Source organism: Monodelphis domestica, chromosome 5 (genome assembly GCF_027887165.1).
Source record: "Monodelphis domestica isolate mMonDom1 chromosome 5, mMonDom1.pri, whole genome shotgun sequence".
Lineage (NCBI taxonomy): Eukaryota > Metazoa > Chordata > Mammalia > Didelphimorphia > Didelphidae > Monodelphis > Monodelphis domestica.
In genome coordinates, this window is record NC_077231.1 from 151632498 (window position 1) to 151659509 (window position 27012).

The 27012-nt window shown below is 43.7% G+C and overlaps 2 protein-coding genes across 5 annotated transcripts in view; one reads left to right on the forward strand and one right to left on the reverse strand.

The window, feature by feature from the left end:
- Positions 1–421: 421 nt before the first annotated feature.
- Positions 422–25622, forward strand: TMEM243 (transmembrane protein 243). The gene is made up of 4 exons (XM_001363952.5): positions 422–1910; positions 21858–21908; positions 23345–23449; positions 24976–25622. The coding sequence occupies exons 1-4, from the start codon at positions 1833–1835 to the stop codon at positions 25096–25098; spliced, it is 357 nt and encodes a 118-aa protein (XP_001363989.1). The 5' UTR covers positions 422–1832; the 3' UTR covers positions 25099–25622.
- Positions 25433–27012, reverse strand: part of DMTF1 (cyclin D binding myb like transcription factor 1) — a 58114-nt gene continuing 56534 nt past the window's right edge. For all 4 annotated transcript variants that reach the window (XM_001364027.4, XM_007504007.3, XM_003341998.4 and 1 more), the window contains one exon: positions 25433–26823. In XM_001364027.4, the coding sequence (XP_001364064.1) occupies positions 26714–26823 (110 nt within the window). In that variant the 3' untranslated portion in view covers positions 25433–26713. The remainder of the gene's footprint in view (positions 26824–27012) is intronic.

The following is a 27012-nucleotide window of genomic DNA, read 5'->3' on the forward strand; positions in this document are numbered from 1 at the left end:
GACAAGGAATTGCCAGGAAAGTAGTTCTGCCTCCGGCGCCAGGCATGGTCGATCACAAGAAAAAGACTGACCGGGTCAAAGGTTACTTTGCACAGCTCCTTTCTGAGACCTGCTCCCCGGAAACTAGTCCAAAGAAATATGCAAACTTTTTTTCTCCCCTTCGAATCCCAACCCCCACTGTTAGGTCGGAGGACCCGAGTGTGGACGTTGCTTCATTATTTTATCAGGGGGAGGGGAAGAAAGTCTTCGGAGTCTGGGCGGAGCTAAGAGGTCCCAAGCTGTGAGGGTACGATTTCGCGTGGCAAACTTGCCTTCCCTTTCGGAATAAACCCCGCAGCTCTAGAAATAAAGACCTGCCGCTTGTGCTCCTCCTCCCACTCGGCGAGATTGGTGCGCGGAGGCCGTGACGTCGCAGCAGGCTGGAAGCCGTGGACAGGGGAGGGTTGGTTTGCGACAGTGGTTGTGGGTGTTAGCCAGGAAAGAGCGGGTGACGGGGGCAGGGAGGTTGGCCCACAGTCCCTGCTGCCTCCTGAACGCGGGCTGAGCAGCCCCGAATCCCACGGCGGAGATGGAATGCTAGCACCAGCAGAGTTCTATTTTCGAACGTTGGGTTGCTTTTTCCACTCGGACGCGACGCACCGACGAGGCGGGGATACAGCAAAACAGGGACTTTTCTTTTGGGCGTTGGGACTGGGGTGCGGGGTGGGGGGCGGTTACCTTCCTTCCCGTCGTCCCTACTCCACTCCTCATGTCAGGATGCTCACAGAGAGGATTACCCTGGCGACCAAGTGGAAGAAAATGATCGGGTGTGGGCTCTGGACTCATGGGGTCGAGTTATGTGGCAGCCCGATTGTGTGTGTTTCCCCTTAAAAGACCGGTCAATCTCTGCAGGATTGAAGAAGGGACTCTATTCCTCTTACTTCCCCAGGCCGCTGGTCCTGCTGCAGATCTATGCTTAGAGAAGACTTCATATTGACTCAGAAACACACCCCTAGCTACAGAAGGAGGGTTGGGGAAGGGCCCTGGATGCAACAATTGCAAGAAGAATGAAAGTTTATTGGGCGCGGCTAGCGCTTTGATTTAAATCTGCTCGGGTTGAAAACCCCGCAGAGCGCTGGTTCAGTGCGCCGTGGACGCCTCACTGACTCGGGCACCCGCTTGACTACCGAGTGGGAGGGGGAAGGGCACTCTTGCAGCTTTCAGAGTGATGCGGGAACGGTTTGATGGTTTTTAGAAAGTGCCTCGGTGTTTGCTGCGTTCGAAAGTCTGACTGAGCGACGGGGTCCGGGTGGGGAACGGCTTTCCTACACCCCCTCCTCCTTTTCTTCGCTGTCTTGGTTCCAGAGCCACAGAGATTTCCCGTGGGACTTAGAGACCGCGGGAGAAAGACGACTTGAAAACTTCGTTGGGGGGTTCCGAAAGGAGACGGAGGGGCCCAGACTCCACACTCCTTCCATATTGTTGGGGGTAGGGTTTGTGAAGGGAGGGCGGGTCAGGGCCGGGTAAAGGGGAGTGCCTTTCAGTACAACTTTCTCCGGAGAACCTGTTGGCCATGTGATTTTGGTATCTTCCCACCCCCGCCCCCCGCAGCAGCATCTCACCATGAAGAAGGAGTCTAAGACTGGAGGAAGAGGTCTCCGTCCCTGGCTATGAGCGCCCACCTTCACAGCCATTCTCATTTCCAATAGATAGTTTCCCCGCAATGAGTACCTTAACTAGCCAGCACCCTGAATCGTGGGACTAAAGGTCACTGGGGAAGGAGATGACTCTGTTCTGAGAGCCGCTCGAAGGGAAGATAACAGCTGCTTTTTAAAAGGACAAAACCGGGGAATATGGAGGACTTTACCACTAGGACCTATGGCACCAGTGGCCTGGACAACAGACCTCTGTTCGGAGAAACTTCGGCAAGGGTGAGCCCGGGGTCTTGTTTCTTGTATATTTGTATGCCTTAGCTTTTCCCCGACTTCCATCTCTGTGGCCTGACCCAGTGCCAGATGCTGTGTCTGGCTGGAAGGATTTTCCTCACCTGGGAGTTCCCCAAACCACTGACATCCCAGGACCGGCCCCTTTCCTCCTGTGGGTGGCCGAGGCGGTGGGGGTAGACTGCTGGGCCTCGAAACGTCTTTTCCAAGCCCTGTCGTTCCTCTGGAGAGTTTCATTTCCACGTCAGGGCTCTGGGAAAAGAACCACTTTGGGGAAAGGTTGGCCAGGATCTTTGAAGATGGCTGGTGGCCGGGGGCGGGGGGAGGGGGAAGGGGAGTAGAGAAAGTTTTCCGTTCTAACGGCATTTGAGTGCGGAGCAAGTCCATTTGGGGAGGATGGGTAGAGATTTTTCACTCCTTCCTCTTCTACAGCCAGGGGTTTTCCTGTCCGGAAAGGACGTCCGGGGCTTCTTCACAGGTGTACTTCACACCCTGGGCGGGAGAGGGATAAAGAAAGGGCCTCAAGAGATTTGTTTGTTTTCAGTTCCTCTTTCCTTAAAGTTCGCCTGAAGTGTACTTTTGGGGGCCTCAAGTCTCCCAGAGTACCCTCAACTGCCTAGGCCCCTCCCCTCCTCAGGTGTACTTGCTCATCCACTACTTGCGGGATGAAGTCGTTAGTAAAGGAGTATTTCCTTAGGGTGTGTGTGTGGGGGGGGGTCAGCATTGTGGGAGTAGATGAAAGGAGAATTTGGGGGTGATAGCCGGGAGAGGGATGTAATGTGCTGTCGTGCAAAGTGGAACCTCGAGCTCTCCCACCTTGCTAGGCATCTATGTGATCTTGGGTGTCTTCACTCATCGGGGACATGTACACAATAGGTGTACCACTTACTTGAAGAGGTTAATTGAGAAGAAATTTCTTTATCAAATTTAAATAAATGGGCACAAGGGAAAATTGTGTGTGTGCTTATGCTTAACTTTGATGGAATAATCCAGGAACTTGGGGGAAGAGTCTCTTGTTGCCTCCACTACCAAACTGCTGAGTAATGATGGGTAAGTTAAGTAGCCTGTGTCCTGTTTAACTCTTTACCTTTAAGGGCACTGAAAATCCTTGCTACTAGCAAATGGTTATGAATGAGGTGCTTTGGGATCGTGCATAAAGTAGATGCTAAATAAAATTTATCTCCAGAAGTTATCCATAAGCTCTCTTAACTTCTTTGCTTTCTTTAGGCTTTCATTAAACAGCTGCATCAAGGTAGATAAGATCCAGTCTTCTGACCTACTTTTAGCCTTTTGTTTTCTGCTTAAGTGACAAAATATGTATGGTCCTCTAGAGAGCTATGGGAAGCAAAGCACTTTAGAAAATACTTAATGATCTCCCCCTTCTCCCCCAGTCCTCCATGTTAGATGGCTTGGTGAATCTAACCAAGAAATGGTGAAGGTGATTTTGGATTAAATTTTTGCAGAAGTAGATTCCATTCCTAAATGCATCAGTGAACATTTATTAAACACCTTCTATGTGCCAGGCACTGTGCTAAGAATTAGGGGTACAAAGAAAGGTAAAAAGAAACTTCAGGGTAGCTAGATGGCTCAGTGGATAGAGAACCAGGCCTGGAGATGGAGGGGCTTGTGTTCAGACACTTCCTGGCTGACCCTGGACAAGTCTCGAATCCCTAATTGCTCAGCCTTTACCATTCGTCTGCCTTGGAACTGATACTTAGTATTGATTCCAAGAGAAGGTAAGGGTTTAAAAATTCAAAACCAACCACTTACTGCTCTCAAAGAACTCCTAATCTAATGGGGGAGCTAGGATACAAGCAACTGTGTTCCAACAAGATATATACAAAATAAACTGGAGATAATCAATTGGAGAGAGCACTAGCACTAAGGAATTGGGAAAGGCTGCTTGTGGACAGTGGGATTATAGTGGACTTGAAATAAACCAGGGAGGCCAGGAGATGGATATCAGGAGGGATGGCATATCAGGCATTCTGGGATCAGTCAGTGAAAATACCTGGAGTGGGGAGATGGAATTTTTTTGTTCAAGGTAAAGCAGGAAGGCCAGTGTCCTAGATATGTGGGACGGAGGGAGAGGGAATGAGGGTAATAAGACAGAAAAATGTCAAGGGAAAGGAACTAGGACCTTTGAAATGGAGGTGATTGGGGTCCCCTGGAGTTTACTGGGGAGAGGATGACATGGTCAAATGTAGGATTTAAGAAGTTCACTTTGAAAACATGGACTGGAATGGGGGCGAAGGTGGGAAACATTTTGGATAGAGTGTGTCTGTGAGAGTGAATGTCAAGCAGGATACTTGGGTTATGAGCCTGGGCGCCTGGGGGTGATCTGGACAGTGACAGGAAAGTTCAGAAAGGAATAGAGTTTGGAGGACTTTTGGACATGTGTTTAAGATGTGGGTAGGATGCCTCAGACACGCTGGACAAGTCACTTAACTGCATTTGCCTAGACTTTACTGCTCTTCTTCCTGGCCACCAATACTTGTGCGTATGTTAAGATAGAAGGTAAGGTTAAAAAAAAAAAGATGTCTATAGATTATTCAGTTCAAGATGATCAGTTGTAGTAGTAGTCAGTTGGAGATCAGGAGAAATGAGGACTGTATAAGTAGATCTGGGAATCATCAGCATAGAGATAGTTGAACCCATGGCAGCTGATGAGATCCCTAAGTAAAACAGTATATGGGGAGAAGAGACTAGGGCCCAGGACAGAATCTTGGGAGATGCCCAAGGCCAAGTGGATGTGACTTGGATGAAGATCCCTGCAGAGTAGCCCAGAAGTTCCTATCAGACGAGTAGGACAATGAGAGAATAATGCTGTGGAAACCTAGAGAGGAGAATATTAAGGAGAAGAGGATGATTGAAGAGGCTAAAGAGAGAGAAAGGAAAATGAGAACTGAGAAGAGGCCATTTGATTTTGTAGTTAGGCAATCTGTTTGTAACTTTGAAGAGAGCAAATGCCGTTGAATAAGTTTGGTTGAGAGTTGAGAAGAGAATGAATGAGAAGAAAGGAAGTGGAGACATCTAGTGTAGACAACATGCCCAAGAGGTTTAAGTCACAAAAGAGAGCAGAGTGTTGGATTTATAGCTATGGGGATGAAAGATAAAGTTAGTGTTTTTTGAGAATGGGGAGATACAGATACGAGTGTGTTTGTAGGTGGGAAGGAAGCAGCCGACAATAGGAAGGGGGGGGGGGGTGCAGCTGGGTAGCTCAGTGGATTGAGAGCCAGGCCTAGAGATGGGAGGTCCTGGGTTCAAATCTAGCCTCAGACACTTCCCAGTTGTGTGACCCGAGGCAAGTCACTTAACCCCCATTGCCTAGTCCTTACCACTCTTCTGCCTTGGAACCAATACACAGTATTGATTCCAAGACAAAAGGTAAGGATTTAAAAAAACAGGGAAAGCTGAAAGATAAGTGAGAGGGAGAATGTTAGAGGGGGCAATCAGCTAGAGGAGGTGAGATGGAATATGATCATGTGTGTAGAGAGGTTTGCCTTGTCACAAAGAAGGGAGCCACTTATCCCGGTGAGGAGTGGAGGAGGATATACTAGGAAAAGTCATCAGAGTAATGTGAAACAAAGAGGAGAGGATAAGGGGAGCCTGGTAAATGGCCTGAAATTTTCAGTGAAGTGTGAGACAAAGTTCTCACCTGAGAGGCTTGGGGAAAGGGAGCCATGATAAGTTCAAGGTTTTTGGAAGAGCTCTTTTGATGAGTGGGATAGGGAATCAGATGGCCTTGTCATAGTGAGGGCCCATTCTAGATTCTCCACCTCCCCCCCCCCCTCCCAGCTTCATTCAGCAACAAGTGTGAGTTAATCATTGGGGAATGAGATCAAGATAGGTGATCTACATCCCTAGAGGTTCAACAAGAGGGTAGAGAATCCTTTTAGGTTGAGGGCATGAGATGAGGAACTGGAGGAATGATGTTTCTCCCCTTCCAAGAAGGCAGGAGACCTGAGGGAATACACCTCTCTTCTTACCCTAGAGGCTAGAGATTGGTGCAATTGGGGTGGGAAACCTTCAATGTCTTTAGGTGATCAATCTATGCTGAAAATTCCTAATCTTTTATGCCTGTGCTTGCATTTCTCTATCTAGAATGGCAAAACAAAAATAAAATGATCATTCTCTTTTGGCTTTTGGCCTACATTTCTGGGGAGGGAGAATGGACATGGAGCTATAAACCTGTGAAATTATCCATATAGGGATCTCCTGGTAGGAAACTTTTCTTCTTGGATTTGCAACTCTTGTACCTTATAGTCATGAAAGATATGTGCCCAGAGCCTCATTACCAATACTGTCAGAAGCGGAGCCGGCCCTCTATCCATTATGCCAGGTTGTGACTTTCTTTTCCTGCCCCTCACTCTTTTCTCTGCTTCTACCTCAGTGCTGGGGGTAGGGGCAGCCCTGAGATGGGCCATCAAGTTTCTTGCCCTTAAAATTAAATCCAAAGAGAGAATGGGAAAAGACATTAGAGGTTGTCTACTCTTCATTTTTCAATTAAAAAACTGAGATTCAGAGAAGTAAAATGAAATCATACAGATAAGTAGCAGAGGTAAGGTCTGAACTGAGCTCTTCTAATTCTAAGCCATTACAATTTAAAATGCTGTTTATGATATCTTCCATAAACTTAGAGTTCAATTGCTCTGGAAGAGTGAAGGCAAATCCTATAAAGCAGTGGCATCAAACCAGGGGTGCTAAAACTGACTCCCTCTGACTGCATACTGACTTAGGAAGCCACATATTAACATGATCTATGTTCTATTGTATTTTTATTTATTTTATTAAATATTTCCCAATTACACTTTAGTCTGATGGGGGCTAAGGCCTCTGATTTAAAGTAAAAAGCCACAGGTTACCTAATCAGTTGGGAGATTGAGCTGAGAAAATGGCAATTGTAAAACCCATCAAAGTTTACAGCATCTTCTAAACTTTTTGTGAGAAGGCAGAAGAAAATACTTTATTCTCAGAGATAATTCCTGGACAGTCCTGTCTGATTCTTGGTGCCAATGGGCCATGGCAAGCCAGTCCTGGGCCTGGGGTTTTCTTGGCAAGATACTGGAGTGGTTTGCCATTTTTTCCCCTCTAGCATGTTAAGGCATTTAAATGATTTACCCAGGGTCACACAGCTAGGGAATGTCTGAGCTCTGACTCCAGACCCAATGCTCTTTTTAGCTGGGGTGAGAAGACTTGGCTTGCTAATTTTTGTTTATCTTCATTTCTAAAACAGCAACCAAGAGAGATAAATTATAATATAGCCCATCCCTTTAGCCACAGGCATTAAAGGCATTAAAGAGCTCCTAGTCTAATGGAAGAAGCTACATGTAAATAATTAGGTAAGAAGAAGATAGATATCTGGTAAACTGGAAGTAATATCTAAGGTATGCCCCCACTTCCATGGGAAGCTCTTTTGAAAAATCTGAGGTTATTGATATCTTTTTTTCTTTAGCAGAGTCATTTCTCTATACTGCCTGCTCCCCTCCCACCCCCCATGAGCCTTCTCTTGAAACAAATACAGTTACAATGGAAAACCAAATGAAACAAGAGCAACTGGTGGCTCTGTAGATGGAGTATTGGACTTGGAGTCAGGAAAACAAGAGGTCAAATCTGATCTCAGACACTTCCTAGTCCTGTGACCTGGGCAGTCACTGTACCCTGCTTGCTTCGGTTTCCCCATCTATACAATGAGCTGGAGAAGGAAATGGCAAACCACTCTAGTGTCTTTGCTGGGAAAACCTCCAGTAGGGGCACAGTGGCACACCAACGAAAAAGGACCGAGCAACAACCAGAAGAATGACACGCTCACCCTTCACCATCAAGTCTTCTGAAGTCTTGATTAGTCTTTGACTTGCTTAGCGTTCTGAAGGCTTTAAATATTTCCCTTTTTTTGTAGTCATCATCTACATTGTTCCAAGTCCTGCTTACTTTGTTACATGCCAGTTTATATTGTTTCTCCCAAGTTGCCCTGAATAATGAATGTTTATTTTTTTGTCTTATAATAATCCATTGCATTCATTTACCAGTTAGTTAAACTACACCAATGGAAGGGCATCTCTTTTCTTTCCAGTTCTTTGCTACTACAAAGAGTGTTTCTCCCAACATATGTATGTATGTATATATATATATATATATTTTTTTTTTAACTCCTTACCTTCTGTCTTAGAATCAGTACAGTGTATTGCTTTAAAGGTAGAGGTGCAGTCAGGGTTAGGCAGTGGGGGTTAAGTGACTTGCCCATCTCTTGCTCTCCATCCTCTGAGCCAACTACCTGTCTCCCCCCTCCCCCCAATATTTTTTCATATGAGCTCTTCTATTTTGGACCCCATTTGTAGATTCTTAGAGAGGATGGTTGTCGTTGAGACATTTTGACTCTCTGTGACCCCATTTGGCATTTTCTTGGCAAAGATAGTAGAGAGGTTTGCCATTTCCTTCTCTAGCTCATTTTACAGAGGAGGAGACTGAGGCAAACAGGGTGAAGTGATCTGCCCAGAGTCACACAGTAAGCGTTTGAGGCCAGATTTGAACTCAGGAAGAGGAGTCTTTCTGACTCCAGCCTCAGCACTATCTGCTGTCACTTGCTGCCCAGAGAAGATGGTAGAATCTATCCAAAAGACCACTGGACCTGAAGATGGAAGACTGGATGCGAGTGAGTCCCGAATCTACCATTGATTGACAAGCTGTATGGCTTCCGTCAGACCCCTGGAGCCTCCCTTTCCTCAAACGTAGGAGCCTATTTGTCCAAGCCCTCCGGGATGCTGAAATGTCAGCTGCTTTCTGTGTGATATGTCTGTGAGGGGTAACTTCCTAGCAAACCCCCTCACCTACCTGAACCTTATTTTTCCCAAATGGACAATGGTCACGATACTGGCACTGACTCTCTGGGCGGCTAATTTGGAATGTAAATGACTTTATATGGGTAAAGGTGTTATTTTAACAGTATGTGTGCCACGCTTATGGTAGACAACTTAAGACTGAAAAGACCGGAGCTTCCCGGATCCCTAATGAGAATCATTAGCCGTAATAGGGCTATATTTCTCATCTCTAAGACTTTGAAACTAGCACTTATAATAGTTTTAAGGTTTGCAAATATTTTTACAAATATTGTCTCATTTAATATAACAACTCTGGGAGGAAGATGCTATCATTATCCCCATCTGATAGATGGAGAGATTGAGGCAGAAGGTAAATGACTTCCCTAAGGTCATACAGCTAGTAAACATCTAAGGCTATATTTGAATTTGGGTCCTCTGTCTGCTGTGCCACCTAGCTGCCTCCCCCACCCCCCACCCTGGTCCAGGGTTTTCTCCTAAAAGCAGGGGTCGTTATTCTTTTCTGTCCCATTTATACGTATTGAGGATGAAAAGGCAAATGAAAAAACTCATTTGGAATCCACACTAGACTTGTCTCCCTTTTTTTCCTCCTCCTTTTTTCAGAAAATATTGGTGAGTGACATAGTTTTTTTTTTGGGGGGGGTGACCTACTGCCCAGTTCTCTCCTGTTAATTCTCACTTGGGCCATTTGGCCACAGAAAATAATAGCGTTCAAATGAAAGCGCTGCAATTAATGCTGTGTATGTGTATGTGTGTGTGAGTGTGTGTGAGTGTATGTGTGTGTATTGAGTGTGTGAATGTATGTGTGTGTATGAGTGTGTGTGAGTGTATGTGTGTGTATGAGTGTGTGAGTGTGTGTGAGAGTGCATGTGTGTGTGAGTGTGTGTGTGTGTGTGTGAGTGTGTGAGCTCACGGTTACTGATGACACATTTAAGATGTTCCCCCTGTGGCAGGCCTTTCCTCCCCACTCACCTCTAGAGACAGAACACTCTTTCCAGCTTCTCTTCTCACTAGACTTTGCACCCAGGCCCTTTCCATCTGAATGTCATCCTCAGGCCCCACAGAAGAGGCTCCTCGCAGCCCTCCGGCCCTCGCTGGTGCGGCCATTTTTTCTCCTCACAGTCCATTCTTTCCTGCACTAGTCCTGGGTTGAGGCACGACAGCCTGGCCTGGGAGCCAAGGCCGGGGCGTGCTTTTGTCCCTGCCTGCCGGCGTGGCCTTGGAGAGTCATCTAGTCTCTTTGGCCTTCAGTGACTTCATCATCAAACTGAGAAAACTTGACTAGAAGGTCTTTGAGGTTCTTTTCAGTTCCATAATTGTGTGTGTTCCACCTTGCTGCTCCTCTGGCCCACTGTGGCACTCTGAAACACAGTTTGGTGACTCCACAACTCTCCCCTCCATACCCCCTGGAGCCAAGGCAGGGAGGAAGAAGGCCGCCATGTTGCTTTCCCACTTCCAGGATTCCCCAGTGGTTTTGGAAGGCTTTGCCTCGAATGCTAGAGAGGTGCCTGGGCCCTTTGGACTGCCTTTTATGTGTGTCACAGTTGAAAGGATGGCTTTGAGGCCCTGCATCCCTGGGCCGGGCCTTTCTCTTTACATTTACATTGCTTCCCCCGGGGTGCGGCCAGCCCAATGGCCCACTGTCTTCTTACAAGCACTCATATTTGTTTTTTGACCAAATTTGTCATCCCTTGACTTTTTTTTTTTTAAGTCCTCACCTTAGAATTGATACTAAGTACTGGTTCTAAGGCAGAACAGCAGTAAGGATTAAGTGACTTGCCCAGGGTCACACAGCTGGGAAGTGTCTGAGGCCAGATTTGATCCTAAGACCTCTCGTCTCTAGGCCTGGCTGTCGAACCACTGAGCTACCCTGACACCCCCAATAAGTGCTTTTAAATTAATTTCTAGAACTGGATCTAAACAATATGGATTCGGGGTTCCAGATCTTTGCCAAGTATCCTGATAATTCCTAAAGGCTAAACTCCATGGATAGTGATCCAAAAAAAAATGCCCTGGAACTATCAAGCATTGGTAGTGCTTGGCCAGTTTTCACTGAAAACAAACACTAGACCAACCCAACGTCATGAAAATGGCTAGTGGTCCTATCCTGTAAAAATTAAATTTATATCTCTAATAATAAAAATATTATATTTTATGAGATTTATTAAGGATCATTAAAAATCAAGGAGTAAAGAGGATACAAAATAAAAACCATGTGCCCTTGACTGGTTAGCCATTTTCAAATTTTCCCCACCGTACCACCATCACTGCTAATGCTACATCATGCAAGAAGAGAGAGAGAGAGAGAGAGAGCATAGGAGGTGTTACTGCCAGTTAAATACCAAGTGATCTCACCAATGTGGAGACACAGGAAAGATTATAGGGAATTCTGGGAAATACCAAGGACTTCTGGGGAATGAAGTCTAGGTTCAAAATCTCCATTTATATATCCCGCCCCCCCCCCCAAGACTAGTCTCTCCAGTGGGTCTTGTAAACATACCAGCTATGAAATTACAATAATTTGAGGATAAGAGGAAAAGAGAACAAAACCAATGATTGCTAGGCCCATTGACAAAAAGCCAGTTAGGGGGCAGTCCCCTTTGGCATAAGAGTATACATACAAAACAAATGCATTTAAATCCCACACAGTTCAAATCACCACATCCCAAACTTCTGGTGCAGTGTGTGGACTGTGGAGGCATCTTCATGGTGTCTTCTCCAAACAGTTCACTTTCTGGATTCGGAGAGGTAGCATGCTTCTTAACCTAAAATTACTCTCAAAAGGAATTTAAACTTTGCAATTTAAAATAATAATTTTACTGAAGAGGGTGATTGAAAAACACAGGGATCACTTAGAGATTCATGGCTGAGTTATGAGGTGTATGAATCAGTTGTCAAGAGAAATAAAAAATATTTTAAAAATCTAAATAAAAAAAGATAATTTCTGGATGAAATATAGATTATCAAAGTCTTATGTATAAAAATTTTAAGTAAAAGAAAAATAAATCTATATCAGGTCCTTGAATCAAGGCCCAATTAAAGTGATTTAAGCAATTATGCATTTACCCAATCAGTAGCCAGGACTATAGAAAGTTTGCCACACTGTGAAAGACAGAAAAGGACTAGATTATAGGAGCCAGATAGGAGCCAAATTTGAGATACTTGGTAGAATGTGGGACAAGGAAGACCTACCTTTAACACATGTTAAACAGCCACAACCTCAAACCCCAAACAAAGTTCAAGTCCTCTTGTCTTGGCTCAAAATTTTCATCAATCCCATCAGGATTAGTTGGTCTCTTTGACCTTGTGCTCAATCGGCACTATGCAGTTTAGCTTTGTGCTTCTTTGGAACTGTGTAATGGTTCTTTTGTATTTTCTTGTCCTGGAATCAGACAGAATCATTAAGCAAAGTCCCATAATTTTTTTAAACAATCAATGGCATCATTTTTATAGTCTAAAGCTTTTTGGGTATGCATTGATATTATAGCAAATATATTTTAAACTTATGTTACTGCAAAATAAAAAAAGTTAAAGAAAATCTTCTCAATACTGGTGATATGTACTTCTAATACAAAAAGGAGAGAAAAAAATTGAAATTCTATGTTATACATGCCAGAAAAAATAAGAGTTTTAAAAAAATCAAAAATATAGTTATCATTGACACACTGTGTCAGCTAAGGAAATGTAGAATACAAAGGTTTCTCACCAAAAATGAGGTCCATTTCCTCTTCCAACCAGGCCATGCAAAAAGATGTGAGGAAAACAAGTCAGTGGAAGACTTAAGGAAAGAAATTGAAAGGTTACAAGGACAACTGAAAAGTAAGGGAGAGACCATAGCCCCTTTGCAAAAATCCACAGATAAATCATTAACATGCCTTTACTGTGGAAAGAGAGGCCATGTAATGATGGTCTGTAGGAGCTGGCTACAGGAAAAAAAAGAAATAATAGCAACTTTAGAAATAGTAACTATAGGAATCGTAATGCCAATCAAAATAATGACAGTGCTCCAAATGAGGAAAATTATACTACACAACAAAATGCCCAACAATGATATATAAAAAATGGGACTCGTCCACGTTATACTCTGGGTGAAAATCCCCATCAGTGTGGGGGATCCCAGAAAACTGCCCAAGCATCTGTATGAAGGTGTGATTGGGGGTGGGGGGGGTGGGGACAGCTTTGGAATCAAGGAGTGGAACCTTTGATTTTCCAGACCCTGATATTTTAATGCCAGTAATCCCTATACATTCCCTTTCCCCCTACCCCCCATAGTAAGGAACCTCATGTCATGTTAAAGGTGGGAAATTCATGCTATTTTTTGGACACTCGGGCATCTAGGTCAGTTTTGGTAAGCAAACCAGAGGCAAAATGTGACTCTATTGGCTCTCTAAATGTAGTAGGTATATGAGGAACACCTTTAAAGGTCCCAAAACTTTCTCCTTGCATGGTATGCGTTGGACCCCTAGCTGTTGAACATTCTTTTCTTTTAATGCATAGATCCCCCACAAACTTGTTGGGGAGGGATTTACTAAGCAAACTACAGGCCACAATAATTTGTGCTCTATGTCCTTGGAAGTGCCTGAAGAATCTTTAAATTTACTCCCTGTACTTCTCTCAGGGAGCCAGGAGACAAAAGAGCCTCCCACTTTTGAAATACCTACAGATATACCGGAGTCTCTTTGGGCCACATCTTCTTCTGATGTAGGCTTACTTAAATCAGCTATTCCTGTGCAGATTAAAACTAAATCTAGCCCACCTCCTTTCATTGCTCAGTATCCTCTCTGAAAGGAGGCAATTGAGGGCATTACCCTGGTAATAAACTCATTAATCGACCAGGGCATCACAATTTTTAAATATGAATACAACACACCCATCCTGCCCAGTAAAAAAACCAAAAATGGGGCCTGATGGCAAGCACCTCTCTAGATTCATACAGGATTTGAGGGCTGTGAACAATCATGTTATAAAGAAACACTCGTGCTCTCTTCCTTTGCAATGATGCAGCAAATATGGTGGTAAGGTGGGGATTGCTGAAATGGCTAATCAGCCATGGGCACATGGTTTTTATTTTGTATCCTCTTTATTCCTTGATTTCTAATGATCTTTAAAAAAAACCTCATAAAATATAATATTTTATTATTAGAGATATAATTTAATTTTTATAGTCCTAAGTTGGAATCTGAATACGCCATCACTTAGTCCTAGGCCTTTTGCAACAAACCTCCCCTGGGATCTTGGGGTTTAATTTGGGAATTTGAGAAGTGTTTAAGTCTAGCTGTTTTTTGTTTGTTCTTTAAGCCCTTACCTTCCATCTTGGAATCAATACTGAGTATTGGTTCCTAGGCAGAAGAATGGCAAGGGCTAGGCAATGGGGTTCAAGTGACTTGTCCAGGGTCACACACTTGGGATGTGTGAGGCCAGATTTTAACCCAGGACCTCCTGTCTCTGGGCCTGGCTCTCAATCCACTGAGCTACCCAGCTGCCCCATAAGTCCAGCTGTTGAGTCCCAGAGGGCAGAACCAGGAACAAACAGAAGAATTTAGCCTCGATGTCAGGAATAACTTCCTAAACATGAGGGCTGCCCGAAAGTAAAATAAGTGATCTTCCTTCCCCTCCTTAGGGGGGTCTTCAGGAAAAGGATGGATGACCCTTTGTTTGTGTTGGAGTGAGGATTCTTTTCCTGTATGGGTTGGGTTGGATGGCCACCGAGGAACTTTCTCACTACCATATCTAGCATTTGCCCAGTTTTCCCCAAATAGGAAGTGCTCCAGGGCTGTGGCCTACTTGAATGATGTGGGCCAGGTCAGGTAAGTGACCAAGGGAGGGAGGGCTGTTGGTGCATGAGGTAGTTGTCACTGTGGACCGGAGGGAGATGGCCTGCCACCTTGGCTTCCTTCAGATCCCAACGGGAATCTCATTTTCTACAGGAAATCTTTCCCCATCCCTCTGAATTCTAAAGCCTTCTCTTGCCTAATGATTTCTTAATTATCCTCTGTGTAACTTGTTTGTACATATTTGTTCACTCGCTGTCTTACTCATTAGATCATGAGCTCCTTGAGGACAAGGACTGGCTTTGGCTTCTTTTTGCACCCTCAGCACTCAGCAGAGTGCTTAATAAATGTTTATTCATTGATTGATGGATTGACTTCAAGAGAGGGGCAGAGCCTCCTACCCAGACTCCTTTGGGAGAATGCATCGCCTTGTTTGGAGGTGTTGGTGTTTCTCAAGCACTGATTTTTCCATGGTTTTGTACTTTACTTGGGTAGAAAGGAGACAGAAAAGGGATGGAGGAAGATAAGTAGGGATGCGGGTGCTGGTATTCTCCTTGCAACTCTGCTGCTTGAACAGATACCAGAAGTGGAATTTTAGGAGAAAATTCTGACTGGATGTACATGGTGATTTCTTTATACTAAATGACTATGCAATGACTTTCATGTTTTTATCTGGAGAGAGAGGATATTTATAGACTCCCCCAAATTCTGCAGCTTCATACACATAGATTTTAAAAGGTAAATCTTTTAGTGATGCATAATTTATACAGATTCATCTTTTCCATTTGCCCCATCACATATGTGCATGCATTCTAAATCTCTTAGGAGAGCTTTTTTGAAGGGGAGAGGATGGGTTGTCAGCCTTAAAAAAAAACCCAAGGTAGGAAATACATTTTTTTTCCAGTCATTTCAGTCATGTCTGACTTCTTTACCCCATTTTTTTGGGGTTAAAGATATTGGAGGGGTTTGCTATTTTCTTCTCTATTGCATGTACAGATGAGGAAACTGGGTTAAGTGACTTGCCTAGGGTCACATAGCCAGCAAGTGTCTGAGGCCAGATTTGAACTTGGGATGGAGAGTCTTCCTGACTTCAATCCTGGTGCTCTTATCCACAGCCCCATCTTGCTTCAGTTTCCTTTTTAGTCATGGGGTTGATGGTGAGTTCTCACAGGCTATGCCAATGGAATATAAGCTTGAGTCTCTGGCACGAAGCTAGAAGGTGTCCGGGCGTGGGCCAGCCATGGACCACGCATGTGTCTGTGCTCTGAGGATCTGCCCCTCTCAGCTTGGACTGCCGATGATCAGAAACTTGAATACAAGATGATTTTTGGGGTAAAATCATCAAAATGGTAGAAAAAAATGATAACGCATACCAAGGTACGGAAGTGTCCGTCGGCTCAACAGCGGGGACGACTGTGGATGGAATCACATTTTTTTGGAGGGGGTGATGGCAGGAGGGCAGCTCGCAGGGAGAAAACATCTGGACCGAAGTAGGCCGACCCGTGCCAGAGCTGCCCAGGGGAAGCGAGAGGGTCGGGAATCCAAGCTGACGTTTACAGGGCACACTGATGTTTTCAAGAGGCTCTGTGTAAAAACAATCCTGTGCGTGCATGTGTGTGTGCAGTTATTATCCCCGTTTTACAGGGGAGGCTGAGAGGCAGAGTGGCTTGCTTAGGTTTGCAGTCTGTCTGCATCAAGGTTCCCGACTCTGGTGCGTGCGGGTGACGTGTGGGGCCGGGGTCGGGCAGCCAGCCTGGGCCCAGCGGGCATCGGTCTAGTTCTTTATCACTCCAAGGCCACCTCTATCCTCTAGCCTGCCCTACCGCTAGGAAACCCGAGGTCTTTAGTGGTAAGAGAGTCCCTCCTCACAGTTTGATTCAATTCAGTAACCATTTATGCCTACTCTGTGCCAGGGGCAGCGAGGTGGCACAATGGCTCAGGATTGGAAAGACTCATCCTAAGTTCAGTTCTGGCCTTCGACACTTCCTGCTGTGTGATCCTGGGCCAGTCACTTCATCCTGTTGGCCTCAGTTTCCTCATCTGTAAAATGAGCCCAAGATGGAAATGGTAAACTGTTCCAGCATCTTTGCCAAGAAAATCCCAAATAGGGTCAGGAAGAGTCGGAAATAGAAAGGCTCATAGGAAAAAATATTGGGGGAAACACGTTTTGTAGGAGTAAAGAAAGAACAGGGAACAACAAAGCTGGGTGCCAGCATTGTGCTCAGCCCAGAAGATGCACAAAGAGGAAAAAGACGTTCCCTGCCTGCCCTCAAGGAGCTCGTAATCCAACGGTGGGGTGCCCATTGCCTCGGGAGAGAAACCTACTGAGGAAACAGCTCCCCCAAGGCTGGGTGGGGGCCGAAGGTGGGGACTCCCACGCAGCTCAGCTCATTGTGGTTGTTTTTTAAAACCCTGGCCTTCTGCGTAGTAATTTAGAATTGGTTCTAAGACAGAAGAGTGGCATGGGTTAAGCCATGGGGGTTAAGCGCCTTCTCCAGAGTCACACCGTTAGGAAGCATCTGAGACCAGATTTGAACCCAGCATGTCCCATCTCCAGGCCTGACACAGAAACTGCTTGGGTTAACTAGTGGCCCTAGCTCAGCTCTTTGTGGGAGAAACCTAGGTCTTTGGGAAACAGAAACATTTGCATTTAATGGATTAATTTTTAAAATATAGGGATTGGGTCTGTGTCACTTGTTTTTGCAGAGACAACGCAGCATAGAGGGACCTGGGTTCAAGTTCTGCTTCTGAAAAATAATAGAAATATGACCCTATAGGTAGTGACAGGGATCTCCCAATACTACGGGCAACGCAGTGTGTTTATAAATTGTCAAAAATAGGTCAGTCTGCCTTGGAAGAGGGAGTTCCTCACCCTAAGCCCCTTATGTTCCTAAATCATAGATCCAGGCCAAAAAAAAAAAAAGCTCTTCCAGTCCTTGAGATCCCCACTCCCCATCCCCTTTTATGCCATCCAAGTGCTTTGGAGCTGGTCTTTCTGTAGGTCTGGAGGGCAGGAGGAGGCAGGACTCTGTGTCCTGAAGAGTGCCAAGAGGACACTAGCTTTGCCTCATCCTTTCCTGGAGGATCCCGCTTCCTTTATCTCAGATAAGCAGAGCGGAGAGAGGACTCTGGCCAGGGCTGCTCTCTGGGCTCCTCCGGAGCTGGCTGGGCCTCCTCGGAAGTGGCTCGGAGTGGGCAGAGCAGCCCGGCTCAGTCCTGCAGGTATTGCTTTAAGAGCGGCGGGAGCTAAGCCTCGGGTCATCTGGCCAGAAGCACTTGGCAGCCAATGCAGCACCACGCAGGACGGGGCTTCTCCTGGGAAGCCGAGATTTCTGGGATGCCGTCTTCTGGGTTATTTGACTGCTGGGAAAAAAAAGGTCTCAAATCTCACTGCGAAAGGGAAACGGAGGAAAATCCTAGCAGACACAAGTGCTCTCTAGGCTGTCTTGCAGGCGATACCAGAGATTGTCCTTTCCCTAAATGGTGCCTTCTCCAAATGTAAAATACCCCAGTGAAAACTGCCCCCGGCCCGGGATTCTAGAGGGATACTTAGAAGGGCTCTCGGAGGCCAGCTAGTCCAATGCCCCCATTTTATAGATGAAGACACGCACCGCTGAAGTGACTGCCCGAGGTGACACAGGTGGCGAGTGCCATGGTCTAGATTCATAGCCAGACTCTGTCTCTGAAGCCAGTACTTTATTTGTTAATGGAATTACGGCTTTTAGAAGTTCTGGGAAAGTTAGGATAGGAGATCTGTAGTCTTGGAGATTTTTCTTTTTAAACCCTTACCTTCTGTCCTGGAATCAATACTGTGTATTGGCTCCAAGGCAGAAGAGTGGTAAGGGCTAGGCAATGGGGGTCAAGTGACTTGTCCAGGGTCACACAGCTGAGAAGTGTCTGAGGCCAGATTTGAACCTAGGACCTCCCTTCTCTAGGCCTGACTCTCAATCCACTGAGCTCCCCTTGGAGATTTTTCTAAGAGTCTTCTATTGGTTTTTCCTCTCCCTTAAAAAATAAAAACCCAACCAACCCACAATGGGCACAACAATGCACACCCAGACTCCCCTTCCATAGACTCCAAAGGAAGAAGTTCTGCCTTTTTGCCAGACTAGCACAGATGCCAGGGAATCCCCATGCTGTGGGTCCTCGCTTCCATTGTTGCTATTAAATGGCTCACTTGACCCCTTGCCCACCATGTATCTGGCACGGTGTGCTGTGCTGATTAAATGAGACCATGCAGTGGAGAAAGACATTTTGGAAAGTGGGTTATTGTGTCTTGGTCTGGGCGCAGCCCTCTCTCCTTCCCCATCTCCCAGGGCCTTCCGAGCGCAAGGGCCATGACAGGTCTGCGTCCTGGAGGCAAGATGATTCCAGGGAGCCCTGGAGCAGATGGCTGGCTGCAGGTCCATTTCTGGAGGTTGTTTCCAGGTCCTCTGTGATGCTCCGCAGAACTCCAACAGTCAGGCTCACGGCTCTCTTTCAAACTCCATTCTGTAGCTCCCTGAAGTGGCTGCATAGCCCTCCTTATGGCACCGAGTCAGAATTCTGGAGCTGGAAGAGTCCGGCTCCCTCACTGGAAAGATCTCATCTAATTTGCGCCAGAACCTCTGGCCAGTCTAGAGGTCTTCCCCTAGTTTAAGGCTCCTTCATTACTGGGGAGGGAGGGACACTGCAGTGGAAATGCAGTTGGATTAAAAAGTTCTGGTTCTGAGCCTCCAGCTCCTGACTGGAGCAGTTAAGTAGCAAAGTAACCTTTGCTTAGATCTTTTTCTTATCTGTAAAATGGGATGACACTTGTACTATGGACTTCCCTGAATGGGGTGGTGGCAGTGTTAAAGTGCTTTGTTAACCTTGTAGTTTATAAATGGGAGTAAAACATTATTGTGAATATATTTAGACTCTGGAAGGTGCATCTCTGTATGGACTGCCCCAGAGTCTAACAGGGTTCTGATGGGGTTGACTTAGCTTTTTGTAGGTGGGTTTCAAAACAGATTCTGATAAACCCTCCTGGTTCCTGTGAGTGAAACTCCTAGATACAGAGTTTCCAGCAGGGAGTGGAGTAGCCAGGACTCTGGCTTTTCTCCTATCTGGTACAAGGCAAAGCCAGAGGGCCATCATTCAAATCTTGCCTTTGATGTGTATCCTTGTGTGATTTTGGGTAAGCCACATTTCTTCTCAGGGCCTCAGTTTCCCCAAATGTAAAATGAGGGGTTGGGAGCAGATGTCCTCCATTTTCCCTTGGATCACTGGGATTCTTACTTCTGGGTAAAGGTTTAAATTTGGAAGGGGGGCTTAAATTTGGGTACATTGGTGGGATAGAGGAAAAGGGGGAGGAGAGAATAGTTTCTTGAAGGATTAGAGTAGACTTTGTTTATGGAAAAGATAATTTACAGGACTTAATATGGTATAATGGAAGGTACATTGGATCTGGAGTTAGGATTCAAATTCAGATCCTCTCACTCTGCCATTTTTTACTTGTGTAATCCTGGATAAGTTACTTCACGTCTCCTGGTCTCAATTTCCTCATCTGTAAAATGAAGAGTTTGCACTAAATGATTTCTCAGGTGCCCTCTGATTCTAAATCTATGATTTATTGAAAAAGAACTTTATCCCTCTCCCTCCTCACTTTTCAAGACAACTGCTAGTAGGGGGAGAGCCGGGGAGAGGAAGGGAAGAGCTTAATAGTAATAGTTCACATGGAAATAAATAATATTTTAACTTGGTGGGGTTTTAATTTTTATTAAAAAAAACAAACATAAACAACCTAAGTGCTGATTTGTTAATAGTGGAAAGGATTTGGAACTGGAGTATGTGGGGTTAAATTCCTGCTTCTTCTGCTGACTACCTGTGACCTGGGACAAATATTTAACTTCTCTGGGTCTATTTTTTTTAAATCTGTAAAATAATAGGTGAAATGTATGTTTTCACTCTTTTGATCCTCACAGCTCTTTTAAGTTATTTATTCCCATTTTACAGATGAGGAAACAGAAGCTCAGAGGTTAAGTGACTTGATCAGGAAGGATTGGAACCCAGGTTTTTCCTATTCCAAGACCACCACAAGGCCTTTCGAGCCCTTAACACTCTGATAATGACTTTTTCAAAAGAACACAAATATTTGTTCAATAAATATTTAAAATCTTATACGGAAAAAGTCTAATATTCAGCAATTTTTCCTTCTCCTTACCACCCACATCTGTAATCTCATGGGAACAGGCAAGTGCCCAGTTCAAAGCAATAGACACAAGAGTACTTTAGGAGATGGGATGGTATGTTCCCACTTTAATTCTTATCGCAGCCTTTGTAGAACACTTTATGGTTTGCAAAGTGCTTTACACTATTTGTTTTCTTCTCACAAAAACCCTGGGAAGTAGGTGCTAATACTCTAACCAGTTTTGTTGTTGTTTCAGTTGTGCCCAACTCTCTGTGACCCCATTTTTTGTGGGGGAGGTTTTCTTGGCAGAGATACTGGAATAGTTTGCCATTTTTTCCTCTAGCTTCTCTTACAGATGAGGAAGCTGAGGCAAAAAGGGTTAAGTGACTTGTCTAGGGGTTACTTGGACTAGGAAGTGTCTGAAGCCAGATTTGAACTCATGAAAATGGTCTTCCTGCTTCCAAGACCAGCACTCTATCCACTGTGCTTCCTAGCAGTTCCTACTCAGTTTCCAAGTAAGAAAATTGAAGGTGAGAATGAAGTGACTTGGCCAGAGTCACACAACTATTAAGTATCTGAAGAAGGATTTGAAATTGGGTCTTCCTGACTCCAGGTCCAGTGCCACCAAGCTGTAAGGTTCTGAGCTATTTCGATTATTTCTCTGCATCAGTTTCCTCATCTGTAAAATGAACTTTGGACTAAAAGTTCCTTAAGTTCTTTCATGTCCAAAAAGGCTGTACTATCAAATATCTGGTGAATGAATGAAGCAGTAAGCTAAGAGTTAGCTTAAATACCCAAATCTTGGGTAGGGATCAGGTTTCCTTTTGGGACTGTAAATTTCCAGAGGAAGAGATGGATGGGGAAGGAGAATTTAAACATCTTGTTTACATCACTCAGAGAGAGCCAGGAAGCCTCAAAGAGGTATGCTGAAGTTTCCTAAATCAATCTGACTTTCAAAGTCCCCTTTAACCTCAGTGGACCCCAGCTCTCTAACTCAGTTTCCCACTCCCCCCTCTTCCAACACTGTTTTCCTCACCAAGCACATGCACACCTTCCTTCTTCTCAAAACTTTTCTTCCAGCCATATTCGAGAGCTTCCAGATGCATGTTTTAAGCGATTCCTCTAGGACTAGCCTAGATAAAATTAAGGTGTCTCAGGTGTCCTTCTCTCTTTCCAGGATCGAATCATTAACTTAGTTGTTGGCAGCTTGACGTCCTTGCTGATTCTGGTAAGTGATTTTTTTTCTTTTTTAAGTGATGATGTAGACCTGAGTATCCCACTCATAGTTCTGGCCTTGCCAGAATGCTGAGTGAATCAACTTCCTCATTAAAAACGCTGTTATAGGGAGCTCCATAGAACACTGCTAGCTGAGACAATCCTTTCTGTTCAGCCTCTTAATTTATTTGGGTTACTTTGGATTTTCATTTCCTTTTCCTGGAGACCACAAATAGAAAGTGAAATAACTCCAAGGAGAAGCCAAGGACTGAAGGATCCCAAAAATGAATACCTCTGTCTTTGGACAATGAGGAGGACTGTGCTTTTTCTCTAGTAAAATTTGTTAAAGAGAACAAACTCTAACCTTTATATGAACTCTAAGACAAAAGAGTAGCCAGGGCTGGGCAATTGGGGTTCAATGACTTGCCCAGAATTAAAGTTAGGAAGTATCTATCTGAGGCCAGATTGGAACTCAGGTGCTTTCTCTATTTGTGCTAGCTCCAATTCATTTTTGCAAGTTTTGTTTCCTTCTGTGTCCTCAAATTCTTTTTGTCCCTCCCCCCACCCCTACCCCATACCTGGATTATAGTTTTCAGAGGTGTATATTGGCAAATCTGTAGAATACATGGGGGAGGGGGTGTTAAGACAGGACAAATCCTTTATAAATACTAGGGAGATTTCTTAGACCATGAAGGGGAAAGTCACCCATGTACTAGAGCTAGAGGAAGCAGCACTTCAGCCCAGGTAATGGGAATTAGAGGCTGTGGTTGACACCCTGTCTTCAGTTATGGTCCCCTTTGGCCCTTTTCTAATTTATTAGGATCATCTCTGGTCAGTTTATGGCCAACCTGTCTCCTGAGTGGGGAATGGCAAGGCGCTATCACATTTCTTTGGCCTATGGGCTGTTTGTTCTCACCACAGAGGCCAAGCTGAATCTAAATAGGTGTTAATGGTGGAATCAAAATGAATTTAGCTTGCTTCTCTCACTATACACTTTTTGGAGGTTTGGAGTGGAGTTGGGAAGAGGGAATGAAGTGTAGAAGATATTCAATCAATAAGGCAAAGGCTGAGCTTGGGGCCTTGTAGAATATTAGCAGATAACTAATTTTTGGTTCTCCCCAGAAGTGTTTAGTCAGTATATATGAAAGTAAATTATAGGAAGCACTTGCTTTTGTTTATCTTCCTTGATAGAAACATTCAGGATAAACAGAATAAATAGAAGTTAACAGCAAGTTTTTTTGGATCCAGTCCTGCTAAAGCAGAGGAAGAGGATGTTTGTGGGTTTCTTTGTTTCAAAATTGCTGTAAGGCCCTTAACACTCAAATTTCCAGTCTCTGTTGGCTAAAGAGGTCAAGGTGTTTATGGCTTAAATAATTTTATTCCTTGAATTCTATTGTAACCAAAAGTTTGAGAATTATTTCAATATTTAGCTCATTTTTTTTCATGTAGGTAACTCTGATCAGTGCTTTTGTGTTCCCTCAACTACCTCCAAAACCACTGAATATATTTTTTGCCGTTTGTATCTCCTTGAGTAGCATTACTGCCTGCATACTTGTAAGTATGATTTGGAATTTGAAATGAAGCTTCTCTAGAAGTACTGTTCAGTTTTAGTGGGTTTAGTGCTATTAGGACATAGGGCAGTGGTTCCTTAATTCTGGTTTGGTAACTGGAGATAATGTATCATATTTCCATTAACCTTCCATTAAACAGCATGCACAGGTGTGTCAGTCAGAATTTTCAGCTAGTGTTAAGTTTAAAAAAGTTTGCCTTTGGAGGGACAGAGGGGAACTCCTAGAGTTTTTGAATTATATATTTGGTGCTATAATATTATTGCCTATGAGTTTAGATAAATAACAGTAGTAGTTTCATATATAAGTAGACCTAGTGTACAGAGTTAATTACATAGCCAGTAAATTAGAACATAATCCTCTTTGCCAAGCCTGAACTTTGAATTGAGTGAAATCCAAATGAATGGGTTATTATGCCCTTTTAAGGAAAAACAGTGCATTATAGGTAGTGTGAGCTTTGTCTTTGTGATAAAGGGCTTTTTGCTCATCTTCCCAGTCTGACATTTCAGACACCATTGTTTTCTACAAGAGCAATGGGTAGCTCTCCCAAGTTGGAACTCGTTAATACTTGAAGCTTCTAACAAGTTTTACCTGCCATTGGTGGATTTAACCATAAAAGCTGTCCCCAATCAGATATTCCTCACCCCAACCACAGTGATAAGTGTTCCTTCAAGGGAGGTGATAAAAAGTGATTCTATTACTTGCCACTTCTTTATGTAATGTTAGGGCTAGAAATATTGAGATTGAGATACAAAGGTAATCGTTTGGATAAAAAACTAGGTTTCATCTACTCAAGCAGTCATACTTGGCTTCTAGATCATGGAAGGGATAAGTAAGGAAGGCATCATTTATAGGAATGCATTAGCCCCTTCTCACTTTTAAAACCTCTTGAAATGTGAGACATAAGTGGAAAAAATGGAGTCATCATTAATAAGGTATATTAGTATGAATGTATGCCTTATGGAAACCCTTTTTTGGGGGTGGTGGTGGTGGTGGTGATGACAATGTTCAAGACTAATCAAATGATTTTAAAAGCAGGATCCATTTTCTGAAACTTGATTTTTGTTTTCACCCTATGCCTACCAAGCAGGAATGATGCTTTAACCCATTAGGATATTTTAAACGTTTCTAGGAAATATGAATTGGCATTTTTAGAATACTCCCTCATTGAGCTATGAGAAAGAGTTTTTGTTTTAGTTTTAAACTGGAAAATGTGTGTAGATGTGACCCGATGAATGCATTATCTTAAAAGGATGGTATTGTCTTCATATTTACAATACATTTGAGTTATGAAAAGGGGAAAGGACATTCTGTGAACATGAGGTACAGAGAATGAGATAGCCCAGAATAAAAAATTCTATGATGTAAAGTCAGAACAGAGTACTTTTTTTCTGACCCAGCTGGGTCAAAGTGGGGGAAAGAGAATTAGTTGGAATGTGAAATTCTAGTACTAAAAGCATTTGCTTTCATCTAATTTGATTTCTTCTTTCTCCTCCAATCCCTTTTCTTTAGATCTATTGGTATCGACAAGGAGATCTGGAGCCGAAATTTAGAAATCTAATTTACTATATCTTGTTTTCTATCATCATGCTATGTATATGTGCCAACCTGTACTTCCACGATGTGGGAAAGTGATGCTGCCAATGAATAAGAATCAGACTGTTCTCAGCTACAGACTAAGACTTGGAACAGGAATTCCGGGTAAAGTAAACTGAAGAAGCAGCAAGATTGTGCAGGAATTCAATACATGATTTTCATGTTAACTACAAATCTAAATTCCCTCTTGGTGGGGAGATAAGATGTGACATTGTGCTTTTCCTTTTTTAGAGAGCTGATGGTGCACTTTAAAGAACATTCCACATATATGGATTCAGAATGGCACAAGTTATTTTCACTTTTGGAATCTTATTTTTTTTTATAATGTACTATAGCACTGGGAGGGGGTTATAGAACAGACAACATCTTAGAGTTCTAAGACAAATATTCTTTTATTTCTGTTAAACTGAATATACAATTATTTTGTTCCCTATGCAACCAACCATTGCTTGTAACTACAATTTAATTTCACATTAACAAAAAAAAGCACATTAGATGGTAAAAAGACAAAAACTCTGATTGTGAAAATCTAATTACAATAATAAATAAAATAATTTATACGAGGGTTTTTTTTTTTAACTCTTCTATAGGGATCATACTCATCAAAGCCTTATAGGTCAGTCACTTGTCTTGGCTAAAATGCTTCTAATATAGGAATGACTTCTTGATTTGTTTCCTTCCATTCCACAAGCCAATTTAAAAACAAACCCCTGAGCAGGAGAGGTTGCTAAACTCTACCTCCACTTGACCACCTAATGAGCTGAATTAATCTCCCATATATCATCAGTGGTTCTATATTGCCTTTAGTGTAATAAATCAGCCTCCTATCCTGGGACAGCAACGTTACTCCCCATTTTTAGAGGTGGAAAGGTCTAGCTTTGTTTTAGTCAGGGCAGTGGCTTCTTGAGTAGTTGGTGTGTGACAGAAAGACAACTACTCTCATCCTTGTTTCCCCTTTTTAAAAACAACTATGCTATAGTTGAGTTTTCTTCAGTATCTATTAATGCTTTTAGGAACAAACCCAACTTTCACCACTAGCAGGGGGCCAGCCAGAAGCAGCCTTCATGAGAGGATGCAGTTTGGGTTTTTGTTGTTGTTGTTGTGGTTTGTTTAAATACAAGAGATGTCCCAGCTAGGCGTTAAACACTAGTAAAATAGGTAGAAATACCCAATGCTTCTGTATGAGGCTATTAGTACTCTTTAAACCACACAGATAGGGAAACTTTTCTCTGAAACTTAACCAGATACAAACTTGGAAGAAGCTGGGAAGCAGGCCTCCTCTGACACCTTTGCTCACTTAAAGCAGAACACTTCAGCTCTGGGGGTTCTAACTCCTTTCTCAGGACCTGAAGCAAGCAAAATCCCTGGCTGATGACTGAATTGGCAACATTAACTATAACTGATCTCCCACAATCAAGAACCCCCATCTAGCAAGTTAAACTGGACGCCAGGTGACTATCTACTCACAAATGAAGTAAAAGTCCCAATTGAAACAATGTGCATGACGGCTTAAGCACAGCAGCTACTTTAAAATGAGAAGAATGGTAAATTAGGTCTGTGGGTATGGGGGGTTCTCCTTTCTCTGGAAGTGGTGCCAGCACAGGGTTTTGTGAGCAGCTTCCTTGTTTAAACTGCCCTGTTACTGAACATGAGCTTAATGGCAGTTCACCAAGTCTTCTACATCCTTTGAGTCTTCTGAAATAGGACTGTCCAAGGATGATCCAATAATATGGGATTCTTCTTGGTGATGATGCAGTATGGGATCTGGAATGAGTTATATATTAAGAGACTACAAAAGGGTACCTGTGCTCTTTACAATTTCTGGAGCTATTCAATGGTAGTAATTAAAGCCTTGTGGAGAAAAGTTTTCTACCAAATTTTTAGTAACTGCTTTGAAGTCATCATGAATTAAAATTTTATTACTGTATTTAGTACTGCATTACTGCCAAAGCC